The following is a 16849-nucleotide window of genomic DNA, read 5'->3' on the forward strand; positions in this document are numbered from 1 at the left end:
TGTACTGTAAAAATTTGTATGTAAGTGGATCCATGTAGTTCAAACCCATGTCGTTCAAGGATCAACTGTACACACAAACTAAGTGGCTTAAAACCACAGGAATTTACTCTTTCAGTCCTTGGTATTTCTTGGCTTATCGTTGGACATTTGGGTTGTTTCTACCTTTTGGTTATTGTGAATAATGCTGTTAACGTTGGTGTGTAAATACCTGTTCAGGTTCTTAGTTCTTTTGGGTAAATACCCAGGGGTGGAATTGCTGGGTCATATGGCGGTTCTATACTTAATTTTTTGAGGAACCACCATACTGAGTGGTTACACCAGTTTACATCACATTAACTGATTTGATATGTTGAGCCAGCCTTCACTTCCAGGGATGAATTCCACTAGGTCATGGTGTAAATCCTTTTAAAGTGCTGTTGGATTTGGTTTGCTAGTATTTATTGAGGATTTTTATATATGTTTGCATCAGGGATTGTCCCATAGTTTTCTTGTGGTGTCATTGTCTGGCTTTGGTGTCCAAGTGACTGCCCTCATGAAATGCGTTTGAAAGTATTTCTTCTCTTTTTTGGAAGAGTTTAGGCAGGATGGGTATTAATTATTTTTTGAATATTTGCTGGAATTTACTTGTGAAGCTATCTGGTCCTGAACTATTCTTTCTTGGGAGGTTTTTGATTACTGATTCAATTTCCTCATTATTGTTCTGTTCAGGCTTTCTGGTTCTTCTCAATTCAGTTTTGGTAGGTTGTATATTTCTAGGAATTTATCTGTTTCTTCTAGATTATCCAGTTTGGGGGATAATATTGCTCACAATATGATCTTTTTTATTTCTGGGGGCATCTATAGTAAAGTGTCCTCTTTATGATTTTATTTGAGTTTTCTCTCTTTCTTAGATCTAGTAGAGGTTTGTTGATTTTGTGTTTTCTCCTTCTGAGACTTCCACAACGAATGTATTGGATCTCATGGGCTTTCTTCATTCCTGTTCATTCTTTTTCTTTTTTTTCCTCTAACTGACCTCAAATTACGCGTCTTTGAGTCAGATTCTTTCTTCTGCTTGACTAAGTCTGTTGTTGAAGCTCTCTATTGTATTTTTTTCACTTTATTGATTGTATTCTTCAGCTCCAGAATTTCTGGTTTTTAAGTTTTATTTATTTATTTTTAAGTAATCTCTACACCCCACATGGGGCTCACACTCATGAAACCTGAGATCAAGAGTCACATGCTCCCCTGACTGAGCCAGCCAGGTGCCCCCTCTTTTTAAAGTTTTATTTATTTATTTAGTTTTTAATAACTGTGTTTTTTTTAAATTATTTCTATCTCTTTGTTGAACATCTTGTTTTCTTTCGTGTATTATTTGCTGATTTTGTTGAGTTGTTTATCTGTGTTCTCTTGTAGTTTGCTGAGCTGCTTTAAAATAGTTATTTTGAATTCTTTGTCAGGCAATTCTTAGATCTGCATTTCTTTGGGATTGATTGCTGAAACTTTATTAGTTTCCTTTGGTGGTGTCACATTTGCCTGATTCTAATATAACCTTGTGTTGACATTTTTGCATTTGAAAGGGCAGAAAACTCTTTCTTTACAGACCAGTTTTGGCAGATAAAGACCTATCCTAACTGGATCCCTGGACTGGTGGCCAGATTCTAGGATCACAGTTGAATGGGATTGTAGTGTGGCTCTTGCTGGGTCCATACTGGAGTCCATAATTGGCGGGTCTCTCTCTCTCTCTTTTTTTCCTTCAAGATTTTATTTATTTGAGAGAATGAGAGAGAGAGCACGAGACAGGGGAGGGTCAGAAGGAGAAGCAGACTCCCTACTGAGTAGGGAGCTCTGCGTGGAACTCAATCCTGGGATTCCAGGATCATGACCTGAGTCGCTTAACCAACTGAGCCACCCAGGCATATTGGTGGGTCTCTTAACAGGGGCATGGTGGATGTAGTTCCTACTAGATCCCCAGCTGGACAGGATTGCTTGTAGGACTACAGTCCAGCAGTGCTGAGGCTAGTCATGGGGCTGCTTCCAGGTCTGCTGTTAGTGTGCAGATCGTGGGTCTGTTACCAAGGATGAGAATGGGTGTGACTCCTGCCAGGTTTTTGAGCATCCTCCTGCTGGGCCCCTGGGTGAGCAGGACTGCCTCCAGTACCACGATACAGCCAGGCTAGAGCCACGTTACAGGACTGTTTCACATTTTATAGTCATGACTGAGGTCTGTGGGCCTGTTACCAAGGACACAGATGGGTTTGGCAGATGGGCTTGGGGTTTCTCAACCTCCTATCTGGATGGTAGAGCTCCCACAAAAGTACTTTTATCTGTGTATGGCTGTCAGCTTGTTTTTTGTGTAAAGAGATGTGAGCTGGGACCTCCTGTTCTACCATCTTGATATGTCCCTCTCCCTATGCTCTTAACAGAACATCAAAACACACCTGGGTTATGATAGTTCCTCTGATCAATATTCTCCTAAGCTAAGACACCGAGTCCTCACACTGGTCTATTAGACCCTAATTCATTTGGCTCTCTGTTTTATTTTTTGATACTTTTTCCTACTTTTCTGTTTCAACTTTGTTTTATCCACCCTGGCCTCCTGTAATCTTTGACCACATCAGGCATATTCCTACCTCAGGGCTTTTGCATGTGATGTTCCCTCTTTCTGAACTGTTTTGTCCAGATATCCTTATGGCTATTTTCTCAGTTCCTTCTGGTTTTACATAAAATATTATCTCAGCAAGATGACCTCATCCATAATTTCAATCTCCTTGATACTTCCTACCCTTATTCTTTGCATTATTTTTCTCCTTCTAATATGCCATGTATTTTATTTATCTTGTTATTATCTGCCTCTTCCATTAGAATGAAAAGCTCCATGGGAGTAAGGGTGTTTATTTTTTCACTGGTTTCTCCAGTACCCAGGATAGTGCTTGATTCATAGTAGGTGCTCAATGAATATTTGTTGGAGGAATGCTTTATGGAGTTAACTGACAGTTATTTCAGTACTGTGGATTGAAGATGGATTCATGAAGACCAGCAGCTCCTCCATTCCAGGCTGTCACTGATGTTCCATTTCATATGACATGTGGATTACTCCATTAAGATGGTCCCCTTAGGGCACCTGGGTGGCTCAGTGGTTAAGGCCTCTGCCTTCGGCTGAGGTCATGGTCCCAGGGTCCTGGGATCGAGCCTCACGTCGGGCGCTCTGCTCAGCAGGGAGCCTGCCTCCTCCTCTCTCTCTGCCTGCCTCTCTGCCTGCTTGTGATCTGTCTGTCAAATAAATAAAAATCTTTAAAAAAAAAAATGGTCCCTTTAAATGATAACGTGGTTTGGTCATTTTAGGAAAGAAATTACTGACTTTGAACAACAAAAAGCAAAAGAATTGGCTCGAATAGAAGAGTTTAAAAAGGAGGAAATGAGGAAGCTACAAAAGGAACGCAAAGTTTTTGAAAAGTATACTACAGCTGCAAGAACTTTTCCAGATAAAAAAGAACGTGAAGAAATACAGGTATGCCAGTTCTTTTTGTTAGACTTACGTGATATGTTTGTCCCAGTGCTGTGGGGCACACAGTAGGAGGGCTGTCCCTTGCTCTCCTCCCTCGGGCCCTGGAATATCAGAGTTTGTAGGAATATCAGAGTGATGTGTCAAAGAGAAATGGGGTGTCAGTTTTTTTAAACATTTTTAAAAAAAAGATTTATTTATTTATTTGAGAACAGGGAGAGGGGCAGAGGGATAGGAAGCAATTCCTTAAGCAGACTCCCTGCTGAGTGTGGAGCCCAACGTGGGGCTTGATTTCAGGACCCTGAGAACGTGATCTGATCTGAAATCCAGAGTCAGATGCTTAACTAGCTGAGCCACCCAGGGGCCCCTGGGTATCAATTTATTAATCATCCATTGACTCAATAAGTTATCGGTCTGAGACGGCATGAGGAACATTTTTTGTAGTCTGACTTTTAAAGAACAAGATGTATCAGTTCTTTTCTTAGTAGAGGCTTCCAAAAAAAAAAAAAAAAAAAAAAGACTACAGTAATTCCATGGATGAATTAAGAAACCAAGAGTTGGAAATTCACCAGCATCATGTTGTGTTGATCTGATTGGCACCCCTTACACCAAATACTGTTACTTCCAGTCATTTATACGAATTTAAGGCCCCTACACTAACTGGGTGTTTAATTTTAAAACTTATCAACTGATAGGCCAAGTAATCAGTCCTCTTCATTTCAAAGTTAGAATGGACATAATCGTCTACGGCCATACCACCCTGAACGCGCCCGATCTCGTCAGAATGGACATAATCAGAGGAATGTAGTAGTTAAAAATAACTACTGCAGGGGCACCTCGGTGGCTCAGTCAGTTAAGCATCCTGACTCTTGGTTTTGGCTCAGGTCCTGAGATTGAGCTCCACATCAGGCTCCATACTTTGCATGGAGTACATTCTAGTTTCTCTCTTCATTTCCCTGTCCCTCCCCCCATGCTCTCTTTCACTCTCTCTCTAAAATAAAAGTAAATAAATCTTTAAAATAAATAAAAATAACTAATTTCTAGCTAAAACTCAACTTTCTAGAAAAAAAATAGGTGAATATATTTGTGACATTGACATATGCAAAGATTTCTAAGAGGACACAAAGGACAAAGTACAAAGAAAACACGGACATACTGAATTTCATTACAAGTAATACTTCAGTGGTGCCTGGGTGGTTCAGTCAGTTAAGCATCTGCCTTCGGCTCAGGTCATGATCCTGGAGTCCTGGGATTGAGCCCTCGTCAGGCTCCCTGCTCAGCAGGGAGTCTGCTTCTCCTTCTGCCTCTGCCCCTTCCTCTTGTTCTGCTTGCTCTTGCTTATTCTCTCTCTCTCAAATAAATAAGTAAAATCTTAAAAAACAAACAAACAAGTAAAACTTCAGTTTACCAAAGAAAACATTTTAAAAGTCTCTCTATTGCTCGTGGTATAAAGTACAAACTCTTCCATATTTTAGATACTAGTATTTTTGGGGCGCCTGGATGGCTCAGTTGTTTAAGCGTCCAGCTGTTGATTTCAGCTCAGGTCTTGATCTCAGGGTTGTGAGTTCAAAGCCCCGCATTGGGCTCCATACTGGGTGTGGAGCCTACTTAAAAAAAATAAATAAATAAAAGTAAATACTAGAATTTTTGAGTTTCAGTCTCTGCTTTCTCCCGTCTCATGTAGTATACCTTCCTTGAGAAAGCTCATCTGCAAACCCAAACTTAAGTTATAACATGCCATGTCAACTAGGGTCTTTAAATCTATTTATTTATTTTTATGGGAAGAAACATATGCTGTTACGTTTTTGTTTAATGCTCAGTTTATTGAATCTAGTATGTTAGACATTAACAATCTATTTCATAGTTTTGGAAATCATTCCTGAACGCTCTTTGTACTTTGATAGTGTTGACTTAAGCATTAGACCCTTTTCAAACTTGATTATTGTGTGTGGCCGTGTATTCATTATTTCTTTATGTTTTTGTTACACTTCCTCTTTTTCTTACACTATGCAAGTATGACTTTAAGAAATATATATGTAATAAAAACAAACCTATATTTATTGCTACTCTTCTACTTACTAAATCATTAAAAGAATAGAGATGGTATATTCAACCTTCTTTTATATTATAGTTTTTGAAAATATTAACTCTTTTCTTTTGGGTGTTCATTCTTTCAGCAGATTGATTTGAGAACCCTTTATGATGAGCATTGGGGAATTGTTGATGAAGAAGACATTTCTGTCCTCCTGGAATTTATATTCATCATTATTGATTTATGGCCTTTTACAGACTCAAGTTACTCTAATTTATTACAAAAATTTCCTTTTTGATAATCGAGTGACCCCAATTTGGCCAGTGGGAGCCCTGTATGTACATCAGCTTCCTTGTCCTTCAGCTTTGCCTTTGCCCTTAGATGGTTGAAATTATCCCTGCTTTCTCTAACAACTGGTTATTTCAGATAACCTGGTTTTTGCTTTTGTTTTTCTTCAACCTACCCCAGATCTGGAATCAGCCACTGTCTAGGGAGCCCTATCGTCTTACTACTAGGGAGTCATATGAGGATTGGTGGTCAATGGCAGTGGTATCTTTGCTGTTGGTGCCTGTCACAGTGCACAGCTGGGGAAGGGTGATGACTTTCGGAAGTAATGAGTTCACACTGATTCTTTTATCTTAATCATGTAACATTATTCCAATTTTTATGCAGTGAGTTTTCATTGACCATTTACACATTGATGTTCAGTCAGATCTCTGCTGAGTTACCAACATGTGTTCTTCTTCATTCAGAAGGTAATTGAGGGTCCAGGATCTATGAGGTGCTATGTAGTGAGCTGGTTAGCTCTGTTTGGATGTTTCAAATTTAACTTACCTTATTCCTACTAAATCTGCCTTTTCTTCTGACTTTTTACCCATTCACACCCGCGATAAAAAGAGGTCTAGACTTTTTCCACCTTCAAATTCCATCAGTAATAGTTTCTTTTGACTTTATCTTCTGCATATCTTTTTTATCCTGACCCCTTCTCTTTCTCTTCTTCACACATATTCCTTCTAGCTGTTACTTTAAATCCTATTTTCTAGTCCTTTTGACCAAGTATATTAATATTTGTCACTCCCTCTATGATTCTATTCTTTTGACCCCTTTAGGACCTTCCAATTCATTGGTTTCCCTCACCTTCCTATGTCCTTAAACCCCAGAGACAGTTACTCTAGTCATTTCTATAAGTGTATTCTTTATTCCCTTTTTCTCAAGCCATCATATTTTGTTGGCAAAACTATAGGCCTGGCATTTCCTACCTCCTACATCTTTGTGCCCATAACACTTGGTTTAGCTGGATGAAAAATTTAATGGGGAGAAGGTCCATGCTTATGGGGAAGCCCTGCTTATGTACCAGGTCTCACCCCTTCACCACCTACAGCCCTGCTCCAGCATTTCTTGTTTCTCTAACACCATCCATTTCCACTCTACTGAATCTTGCCATCAGTGTACCCACTTGCTGTTACTTCTTTTTTTTTTTTTTTTTTTTTAAAGATTTTATTTATTTATCTGACAGAGAGAGATCACAAGTAGACGGAGAGGCAGGCAGAGAGAGAGAGAGAGGGAAGCAGGCACCCTGCCGAGCAGAGAGCCCGATGCGGGACTCGATCCTAGGACCCTGAGATCATGACCTGAGCCGAAGGCAGCGGCTTAATCCACTGAGCCACCCAGGTGCCCCTTGCTGTTACTTCTTAAAATCTCTCTTGCTCCCATACTCCTTTGGTCACAACCATGTTTCTTTGTAGCAAAACTCCTTGAAAGTGTTGTCTGTTTCACTGTCTTTCATCTCAACTCCTGTTTCGTCTACAACATGTTTCCCTCTGCACCACTTCTTTGAAACTGCCCCTGTTGCGGTTCCCAGTCTCTCCCTGATGGGGGAGCTTGTGGTCCTCATGTGACTTAGCTGTCAGCGGCACACGACTCCTCATCAGCGCTTTCATTCGTTTGACTCCGTTTGACTCGCAGGATGGATACCTGATGCTCTGGGTTTTCCCCTTACCTGGTTGATGCCTTGCCTTGTCCTCTTTGTCTTTTTCCTCCTCTTTAACTTAATGGTGGAGGCCACCCAGCCAGGAGGAGGTTCTGTCCTTCTTTGATGATCTTCTCTAGTTTCATGCCTTCAGTTGGGATTTACATGCTAAAGACTTACATATTTAAATCCTGGCCTGGACCCGCTGGATGTGCTGATCTGGTCAGCATGTGTCTCCATGTGTCTCCATGTGTCTCCAAATGAACTTCTGAACTTCCCTTCTCCAGCCTTCTCCATCTCAGGTGGCAGTATCCCTGACTTCCCACATGCTCGGGCCAGAAACCTAGGATTGTTCACTTCTCTTTCTCTCACGCTGCATGCTCGTCTGTCAGAAACGTACCCAGACTTGAGCTGCCATCTCTGAGTTCAAGGACTGGCTGGCCACAGCTCTGCTCCTGCCCTGTCTTTTATGGGCTGTTTACCATGTAGCAGCCAGTAATTCTTCTGAAAGACGCCAGGTCTCCTCCCTCTCTGCCCATGGTCCTTTAATGGCTCCACTTTTTTCTTATAGTTAGAGCCACAGTCCTTACAGCCTCAAGTTCCTGTATGATCTGGTGTTCTTTCACCTTTTTCATGCCATCTCCTCTGTGTCATTCATTCTGCCCCAGCTCACTAGCCTGCTTGCTGTTCTGCGACTGTGCCCAGGCACTCTCCTCTCTCGTGTATTACTGCTGGTGCTTTTAGCAGTGCTTTTTCCCAGAAGAGCCACATGGCTCATTCTGAGCCTCCTTCAGGTCTCTGTTCAGTGAGATCTGCTGTAGTGTGTACTGCAGCCTCCCGTCCCCACAGCTGCAGCCTCCCTTCCCCACAACATTGCTTTCTTTTGCCTACCTTGCCTTTTCTTCCCTAGGGCCTGGCACCTTCCACACAACTCTCCCTGCAATCTTTTTGTTCTTCATATTCCAGGGACCCAGAACAGTACCTGATAGTAGGTGTTTTATAAATATTAATTGCTGTTGAATTATTTTTTAACCTTATTGAGGAATAATTGAAAAACATAAGAATATATACTTAAAATGTACAGTGTGATGATTTTATATATATACATAGCAAGATCAAGATGGTAACACGCCCATCACCTGACATAGTTAACTCTGTGTGGGTGTGTGTGCTGAGAATGCTTAAGAATTGCTCTCAGCAACATTTGTTGTCAGTGTACACCACTGTATTATTACTGTAGTCACCATGTCATATGCTGCTCCTCAGAACTTATTCGTCTTGTAACTGAGGGTTTCTATCCTTTGACCTTCATCTCTTTCCCCCAGCGCATGGCAACCACCATTCTGTTGTTTCTATGAAATTGGCTTTTTTCTTTTTTTCTCTATGATTTCACATGTGATACCATACAGTATTTGTCTTTCTCTGTTTGGCTTATTTGCTTTTGAATTCTTAACCTATTTAGACTTCTGTGTTACCATTTTGGTATAAATAAGTCTCTTTGCCCACATTATTTGATGTTAATTTGATGTTAACATTATTTGATGATAATGTTTACCAGTTAGAAATTGCTCATTTATTGGTTATACTCCACAATTTTAAAAATAGGGAGGCTGGTGTTCAGGGAGGTTAATACCTTGTTTCAAGAGCTTTTAAGACACAGAACTGGGATTTGAGCCCTGATCTCTCACCCAAACCCAGAGTTCATGCTCCCTGTGACGTGACCACCCCCCAAGGGAGGTCCTTCGAGCCCTAGTCTCTTCCTGTCACCTGGTTGCTTTTTGGCAGTCATGGGGCTTACATGAGAATGGATGGATGTCAAGTTTTACATATGTATTAATGAGCTGCTTAGGGCTTCTCACTGCCTTTAGGCTCACATCAGGTCAGTTCTCAGTTGGTGAACAATGATGTCTTGCTTTCGCTCATGCCCCTTGCCTCTGCTCCCAGGCACTCCCCATATTTTGCACCCACATGAGCCATTTAGGTTATTAATTTTTCCTTAGTTCTGACATTAATCTCAATTTTTGTGTAATTGGACATTGCTTCTAGACATTTCCAGGAATTTCTTTCTTCACATGGGTCATTTAGTGCGTCTGAAACAGATCATTTTCTTTCTTTCTTTCTTTTTTTTAAAGATTTATTTATTTATTTGACAGAGAGAGAGAGATCACAAATAGGCAGAGAGGCGGGCAGAGGGAATGGGGGAAGCAGACTCTCTGCCAAGCGGAGATCCTGATGCAGAGCTCTATCCCAGGACCCTGAAATCATGACCTGAGCCAAAGGCAGAGGCTCAACCCACTGAGCCACCCAGGTTCCCCGAAACAGATCATTTTCTTAAAACCAATTTCTTCTCATGAATTCCAAGTAGAATCTGTTTTCAGGACTGAGAGTTTTTTTTTTTTTTTTTAAGATTTTATTTATTTATTTGACAGAGATCGCCAGTAGGCAGAGAGGCAGGCAGAGAGAGAGAGGAGGAAGCAGGCTCCCTGCTGAGCAGAGAGCCGGATGTGGGGCTCGATCCCAGGACCCTGGGATCATGACCTGAGCCGAAAGCAGAGGTTTTAACCCACTGAGCCACCCAGGTGCCCCAAGGACTGATAGTTTTGACTTTGAATCTTATTCATCTGTTTACCAGACTCTTCCTTTAATTAGTCATAAATTCCTCTTAATTTTTTCTTACCAGATAATTCCCTCTTTATCTCTCTTCTTCAATTAATAGCTTAGTATAGACCTTTATTACCTCATGGCAGTGTTATTGCAGTGACTCCTAAGTGGTGCCTGCCTCCTTCTGGAATCAGTTTTGTTGATGGTATAAGGTGAGGCTCTAACCTGAACCCCAGTCCCTTTCATGAAAAACATTATTTTTGAAATGTGATTGACCAAGCTTTCCCTTTTCTACTCTTTATGCTAGGGCAGCACTTCTATTTTGTTGGTGTGTCTCTTTTCTTCTATTGCATTGTTTTAATCCTAGTGGTTTTTTTTTTTTTTTTTTTTTTTTTTTTGAGAGGTTTTGAAACAGCAGGTAGCAGATTTACAGGAAGATTTGAAAAGAAAGGAAGCAAAATGGTCAAGTACACAAGGCCGTCTTAGAAGCCAGATAGAAATGTTGGTCAGAGAGAACACAGACCTCAGGGAAGAAATAAAAGTGATGGAAAGGTTCCGACTTGATGCCTGGAAGAAAGCAGAAGCTACTGAGAGCAGCATCAGGCTGGGTCCCTGTGTGGCTGCCACGAAAAGAGATGGGTCCATGGTACGTTTGAAGCTGGTTTCGTCAAGTCAGGATGTTAAATACCTGAGTGCTCCAATTTATAGACCTGAAACCTAGAGGGTGTTTGCCAGGGCTGGGGGTGGGGAGTGGGAATGGGGAGTTGCTGTTTAATGGGAACAGAGTTTCAGTTTTGCAAGAGGAAAAGAGTACTGGAGCTGGGTGGATGTGAGGGTACACAGTAGTGTGTATGTGCCTTGTGCTGCTGACCTGTACAGTTAACAGTAGTTAAGATGGTGAACGTTATGTATATTTTACCACAGTTGAACAATTCTTTTGGGCGTTGCTTTGCAGAGTTTTCAAATTCATTTTTAGAATTCTTTTAAAAGAATTATAACACAATAGGCAGATAATCTTAGTTAAAACAGGCCAAGTGAAGTTTTTCTTGCAGTGAGTCACATGCATATGAACCTTTCAAATCAGATAATTAGTCTTTCATTCATCTATATTCACAATTATCATGTGCCAGACACTGATTTTGGGCACTGGGAATAAAGCAATTAACAAAATAGGTGAACTTCCTTGCCCTCTTGGAATTTTTACTCTAGTGGTGGGAGGTCTATAAAGAAGATAGATAATAAAATATATGGTGTGTTATATAGTGACAAGAACCAAGGAGAAAAAAGCAGGAAAAGGGGATGATAACTGTTGGGGTGGGGGGTGTTGCTGTTTTAGACAGGATGGCCAAGGAAAGCCTTACTGAGAAAGTGACATTTGAGTAATGGCCCATAGTATTAAATATATTGAATATATTAATTTAAATATATATAATTATTATGTTTTAAATATAAATATAATAAAGGGGTGCCTCGGTGAGAGTAGAGCCCATAGAGGAGCCTGAGGCCCAGAGGCTGCCTCCCTCGTGGGCCTGAGCATGAGTATGGCTGAGGCTGGTGGAGCTACAGGGGAGTAATGGGGAGAATGGTAGGGGATGCGATCAGAGATGGGACAGAGGGAGTTGGGTGCCAGGTTCATTAGGCCTTAATCAGTTCCTGTAAGCCCTTGGGTGTTTCCTCTGAGAAGGCCCCCCTGCCCCAGCCCAGAAGGGCTGTGATTGGAGTTGACTTAATCTTTTGTTTTAGTAAGTGTACCTTGTCTGCTGTCTACTGTAGACTGAATAGGGAGTGGAGGGGCATAAACACAATTGGGAACACTGGTTAGGAGACTGTTGGAGTAATTCACACCAGAGAGAACAGTGGCTTAAGACTAGGGGAGTAGCAGTGGATGGCTGAGAAATGGACAGGATTTATTAATGAGCTGGACATGGGGTATGACAGCAAGGAAGGAGTCAAGAGTACAGTTTCCAAGTGCAGTATAGTGTTTTGGCATACTAGAATTTCCATTTATCATAAGACAAGAAGAGAACATGTTTTTCTTGGGGGCATGGATATTAGGATCTCCGGTTTAGACAGGGTAAGTTTGAAATGCCTGTGGAGAAGTTTGAAAATGTGGAGACATTACCTGGGCAGCTATGCATATATCAGGAGAAGGTTAGGTTGGAGCTAGAAGTTTGGGGTTCATCAGGATGTGTGGTAAAAGTTTTAGGCTGGCAGAGATCACCAGTGCTGAAAGTGTGGGTAGTGAAGAGATCCACACACTGAGCCAGAGTGTGAGAAGACGGGGGATGAGGAGAATGGTTAACCAGAGAGGATAGAGTAAAGGAGGCCAGAGTGGTGTCTGTCCTGAGAGCCAAGAAAAGAACAGACTTCTAGGAGAAGAGACTGGCCAGCGGTTTCAAAAGCTGCTGCTAAATTAGACAAGGGCTGAAAATTAGTCATGAGATTTACCAGGTAGGGATGTATAGAAGATAAAAGCCTGATTGGATGAAAGACAATGAGAAGTTTCAAACAGTTTAAGAACCTTGTGGAGAGATTTTGCAGTAAATGTAAAGAGATGGGGTGTTGGCTCTAAGGAAAGTTTTTTTTTTTTTTAATGGAAAAATTAAGTGTTTATGTATTGGTAGGATTGATTCAGTAAAGAGGAAATACTGATGCAGGAGAATGTGGGAGAATTGTTGAAGCAATGTTCATAAATGAGAGGAGAGGGGATTTAGGGAATGAAGGGAGGGGCTGGACTTGGCTGGACAGCACGTGCCCTGTGGCAGAATGTTGAAGGTGTGGACTCTGGGCTTGATTTGTGGTGCCTGCTGGTGGGAAGTTCCCTCCTAATGCCTTCGCATTGTCAGTGAAGTAGGAAGCTTGGGCATCAGCTGAGAGTGAGGATAGAAAAGTGTAGGAGGTTCAAGTAGATGGGAGAAAGTGTGACATTGTCGTCTAAGGGAGTGGAAAGCAAAGGGACTGAGGAAGTGTAGCCTGATTCCTGGGCTGCTTTGGGGACCAGTGTAGGTTAGAGATCATATATTTCAAGTGAGAATGTTTGTATCATTTTTTTTGTTGAGCTTTTTGGTTGTAGGGTGGTGGAGAATTATATTTTATAAGAGGTGTGGTCATCCAGTGAATAACACAGAGTGAGTGAGGGTCAGGGAAGTCGACAGTATATGCAGCCAGAATGATTGCAGTGAACCATGTAAGCTGTGGACATAGCAAATCTGTATGGATCAGTGAATTGTAGGACCTTGTAGATTGGTGGAGTTAGGGTGTTAGATGAATAAGCTAGAAGGATAGGATATGGCAGTCAGAAGAGAGTGGAATTCTTGCCTCTTCCCATTTTATTAAAACAGCTTCCCTAAACAGAGAAATTTGAAAGAATAGTATGATGATGATCAGGTGACCTGAATAGTCACCTAGATATGACCACTGTTGACATTTTACCACTTGTGTATGTGTGTTTTGCTGGACCATTTGAAGCTAATTGCAGAAATCATGGCATTTTACCGCTAAATACTTTAGCATTTTATTAAATGACATTGGCTTTTTGAATGTCTAATTTGAATGTCTAATTAGGCTAATTATTTTGTAGAATAGTGCACTTTCTGGCTTTGAGGGCTTAGAAATTGAGATCTTTGAAGTTATTGATAATTACAGATATTGATAATGACTGCATGACTGAGGTAGGATGGAGTAGGTCAGGAAACAGAAGCTAAGGCAGTGGAGTTATCTCCTGGCAATGGGTACATGTGGCTGAATCATGGACGTGAGAAGCAGAGCTGGGGCAGGGGTGGGGTGGTTAGGGAGGAGAGAGATTTGTTGGGAGTGGTGACAGGGAGCAAGGAAGACCTCTACCGTACCCCAAACCTAGGGGTGTGAGTTCGGAGGGTGAGAAACTTCTGTCCCTGGAAGGGGGCTATGGGGAGTCATCATCTCAGTAGGCAGCTAGGGCTCAAAGTGAGAGCAAGATGGTAAGGGACGTGCTCACAGGAGAGGTTGAGATAAAGGGGTTTTGCTGATACTGAGTTCCTGCGTTCTTCTTTGGCTAATCTGATAATCACAGAAGACTCTTTTATTTTATATTGTCTGTTATTCCCTCACTTGAAGAATGAGTACACAGTTGACCTTTGAACCACATGTGTTTGAACTGTGCAGGTCCACTTCTATGCAGATTTTTTTCAATAAATAGAGTATAACACTGTAAATATATTTTCCCTTCCTTAAGATTTTAACAACTTTTTTTTTGCTCTAGTGGACTTGATTGTAATAATACAGTGTGCAATACATATGCCATACAGGATATGTGTTAATATGCTGCTTATGTCATCGGGATGGCTTCCAGACGACAGTAGGCTGTTGGTAGTCACATTTTGGGGGAGTCAAAAGTTACACATGGATTTTCAGGTGTGTGGGGTGGTCATTTCCCTTAGTCCCCCCTCCCCCCAGTGTTTTTCTGGATCCACTGTATATCTGAAGGTGGGGTGTGTGTGTAGTTCATTCCTAAATAATAGTTTGTTCCCTCTGACCTGTAGTGAAAAATAAAATGAAAACATAAATGAACAAACTTAACCCATTTTCATTGCAAGCTGAGTTTTACTTTCATTCATTGTACTAATGTGTAGACTAACACTAATTTTATATTCAAAATTATCTCATACTATAGAATTCATCATTTCGGTTACAAAAGAGTCAAATTTCTTCAGGAACCCAGGTAGAAAAATGTAAGAAAAATCATTTGCCAACACAAGGTAAGAAATTGCATGATCTTTTTATAAAATACTTCAGGAATTTAAAGAATAGAGAATTTACACCCAATTTAAGAAGTAAAACTTTGTAAATATCATTGTAGCTCCTGTGTACTCCCCTACTTATTTCCACCCTGACAATATTCCTTTGTTTTTTTTTCATTCTTTTACTACATTATATCCATAAATCAATATAGTATTGTCTCTATATATCCCTCTATAATTTGTTTCTCTCAATATTTTGATATTCACATTAATACAGATAAACTCTAGTTTACTGATTTTAATAGCTATACACATTCCATGTGTATTTGTTACAGTTGAGTTTTCCTGTTGATGGACTTCATGTTTTTTCCCCTAGTTTGTCAATAGAATGAATAGGGCTGCAGAACATAGCTATCCTGTGAGTTTCTCTAAGACACATATCAAGAGTGAGGATGCTGGGTCATACCAGGCTTGTAGTGCTGTAGGAGGCTTTCTCTTTGTTCTGCAAGGTGGTTTTGCCATTTATTTTCTTTCCTACCATCAGCAGAATATCCTCTTTGTGCTTACTCTTGACCTGGTCAGACTGAAATTGTGTCCAGTCAGATGGGTGTGAAATGGTGGGTTAGTGTAACTTTAATATGCGTTTCCCTGATTACTGGTAAGGTCATGTGAACATCTTTTTGTATATTTAGTGGGCATTTGGGTTTCCTCTTTTGTGAATTGACTGTTTATTTCTTTTGCCTGTTTAAAACTTTTTAGTGGGGGGCGCCTGGGTGTTTCAGTTGATTAACCGACTGCCTTCTGCTCAGGTCATGATCCCAGAGTCCTGGTATGGAGTCCCGCATCCGGCTCCCAGCTCCATGGGAAATCTGCTTATTCCTCTGACCTTCTCCCCGCCCATGCTCTCTATCATGCTCTTTCTCTCTCAAATAAATAAATAAAATAATCTTAAAACTTTTTAGTGGGGAGGGGGAGGTTTCTCCTTATTGAAGTTATTCTTCGTGCTAATCCTTTCTCATTTAGAAGCACTGCCAATATTTTCTCCCAGTTCTGGGTTTAGCTTTTCTGTTTGTGTTTTTTATGTGCATTTTTCCCCATATTTAACTTTTTTTTTTTTTTTTAAGATTTATTTGTTTTAGGGAGAGTCCACAAGGATCCCAGAAGGGGCAAAAGGAGAGGGAGAGGGGAAGCAGACTCCCTGCTGAGCAGGGAACCCGATGTGAGGCTCCATCTCAAGACCTTGAGTTGATGACCTGAGCAGAAACCAAGAATCAGAGGCTTAACCGACTGAGCCACCCAGATGCCTCTGTTTTCCCTTTTATTATTGAATTTATCAATCTTTTTTCATGACTGTAAGAAATCTTTCTCAAGCCTTAGGTTACAAATGTACTATTTTCTCTTATGAACATCCTTAATCTACCTGGAATTTTTAGAAATTATTTTCATGAATTAAATTTAGAAAATTGGATATAACATATGCAGTTTGATAATTATAAAGGGCATACTTAGATAACTACCAGCTATATAAAGAAATAGAGTAGTAACACCCCAGGGCTGTTCCCCCCTTGACTACTCTCATAGGTGCAGCCCTAAAAAAAGTTTTGTTTTTGAACTTTCTGAATAGTTATACTGTATGTATTCCATTGCCTTTTTTTTTTACTGTACATTGTTTTTGAGAGTCATGTTGATCTGCAACTCTAGGTCACTAATTTTCAAAAACCGCAAGGTAGTTTGAATGTTTATGAATTCATTACAATTGACTATTGATAGTATAATTTTTTTAAGATTTGGGATATTAAACAGTGATGCTACTAACATTCTTTATTTCATTTTTTAATCTTTTTAAAAAATTTTTTATTTTTTTATAAACATATAATGTATTTTTATCCCCAGGGGTACAGGTCTGTGAATAGCCAGGTTTACACACTTCACAGCACTCACCATAGCACATAGCCCCCCACCAATGTCCATAACCCCACCACCCTCTCCCAACCCCCCTCCCCCCAGCAACCCTCAGTTTGTTTTGTGAGATTAAGAGTCACTTATGA

The 16849-nt window shown here is 40.6% G+C and overlaps 1 protein-coding gene across 1 annotated transcript in view; it reads left to right on the plus strand.

Annotated features, from left to right (window-relative positions):
* LOC111159919 (centromere protein J) overlaps positions 1 to 16849 on the plus strand; it is a 68303-nt gene that overhangs the window by 21003 nt on the left and 30451 nt on the right. The window contains exons 8-10 of the mRNA XM_022522600.1: positions 3322 to 3487; positions 10487 to 10729; positions 14735 to 14819. Of these exons, the coding sequence (XP_022378308.1) occupies positions 3322 to 3487; positions 10487 to 10729; positions 14735 to 14819 (494 nt within the window). The remainder of the gene's footprint in view (positions 1 to 3321; positions 3488 to 10486; positions 10730 to 14734; positions 14820 to 16849) is intronic.

The sequence above is a fragment of the Enhydra lutris genome, unplaced genomic scaffold (genome assembly GCF_002288905.1).
Source record: "Enhydra lutris kenyoni isolate GAN:26980312 unplaced genomic scaffold, ASM228890v2 scaffoldscaffold71, whole genome shotgun sequence".
NCBI classification, from domain to species: Eukaryota; Metazoa; Chordata; class Mammalia; order Carnivora; family Mustelidae; genus Enhydra; species Enhydra lutris.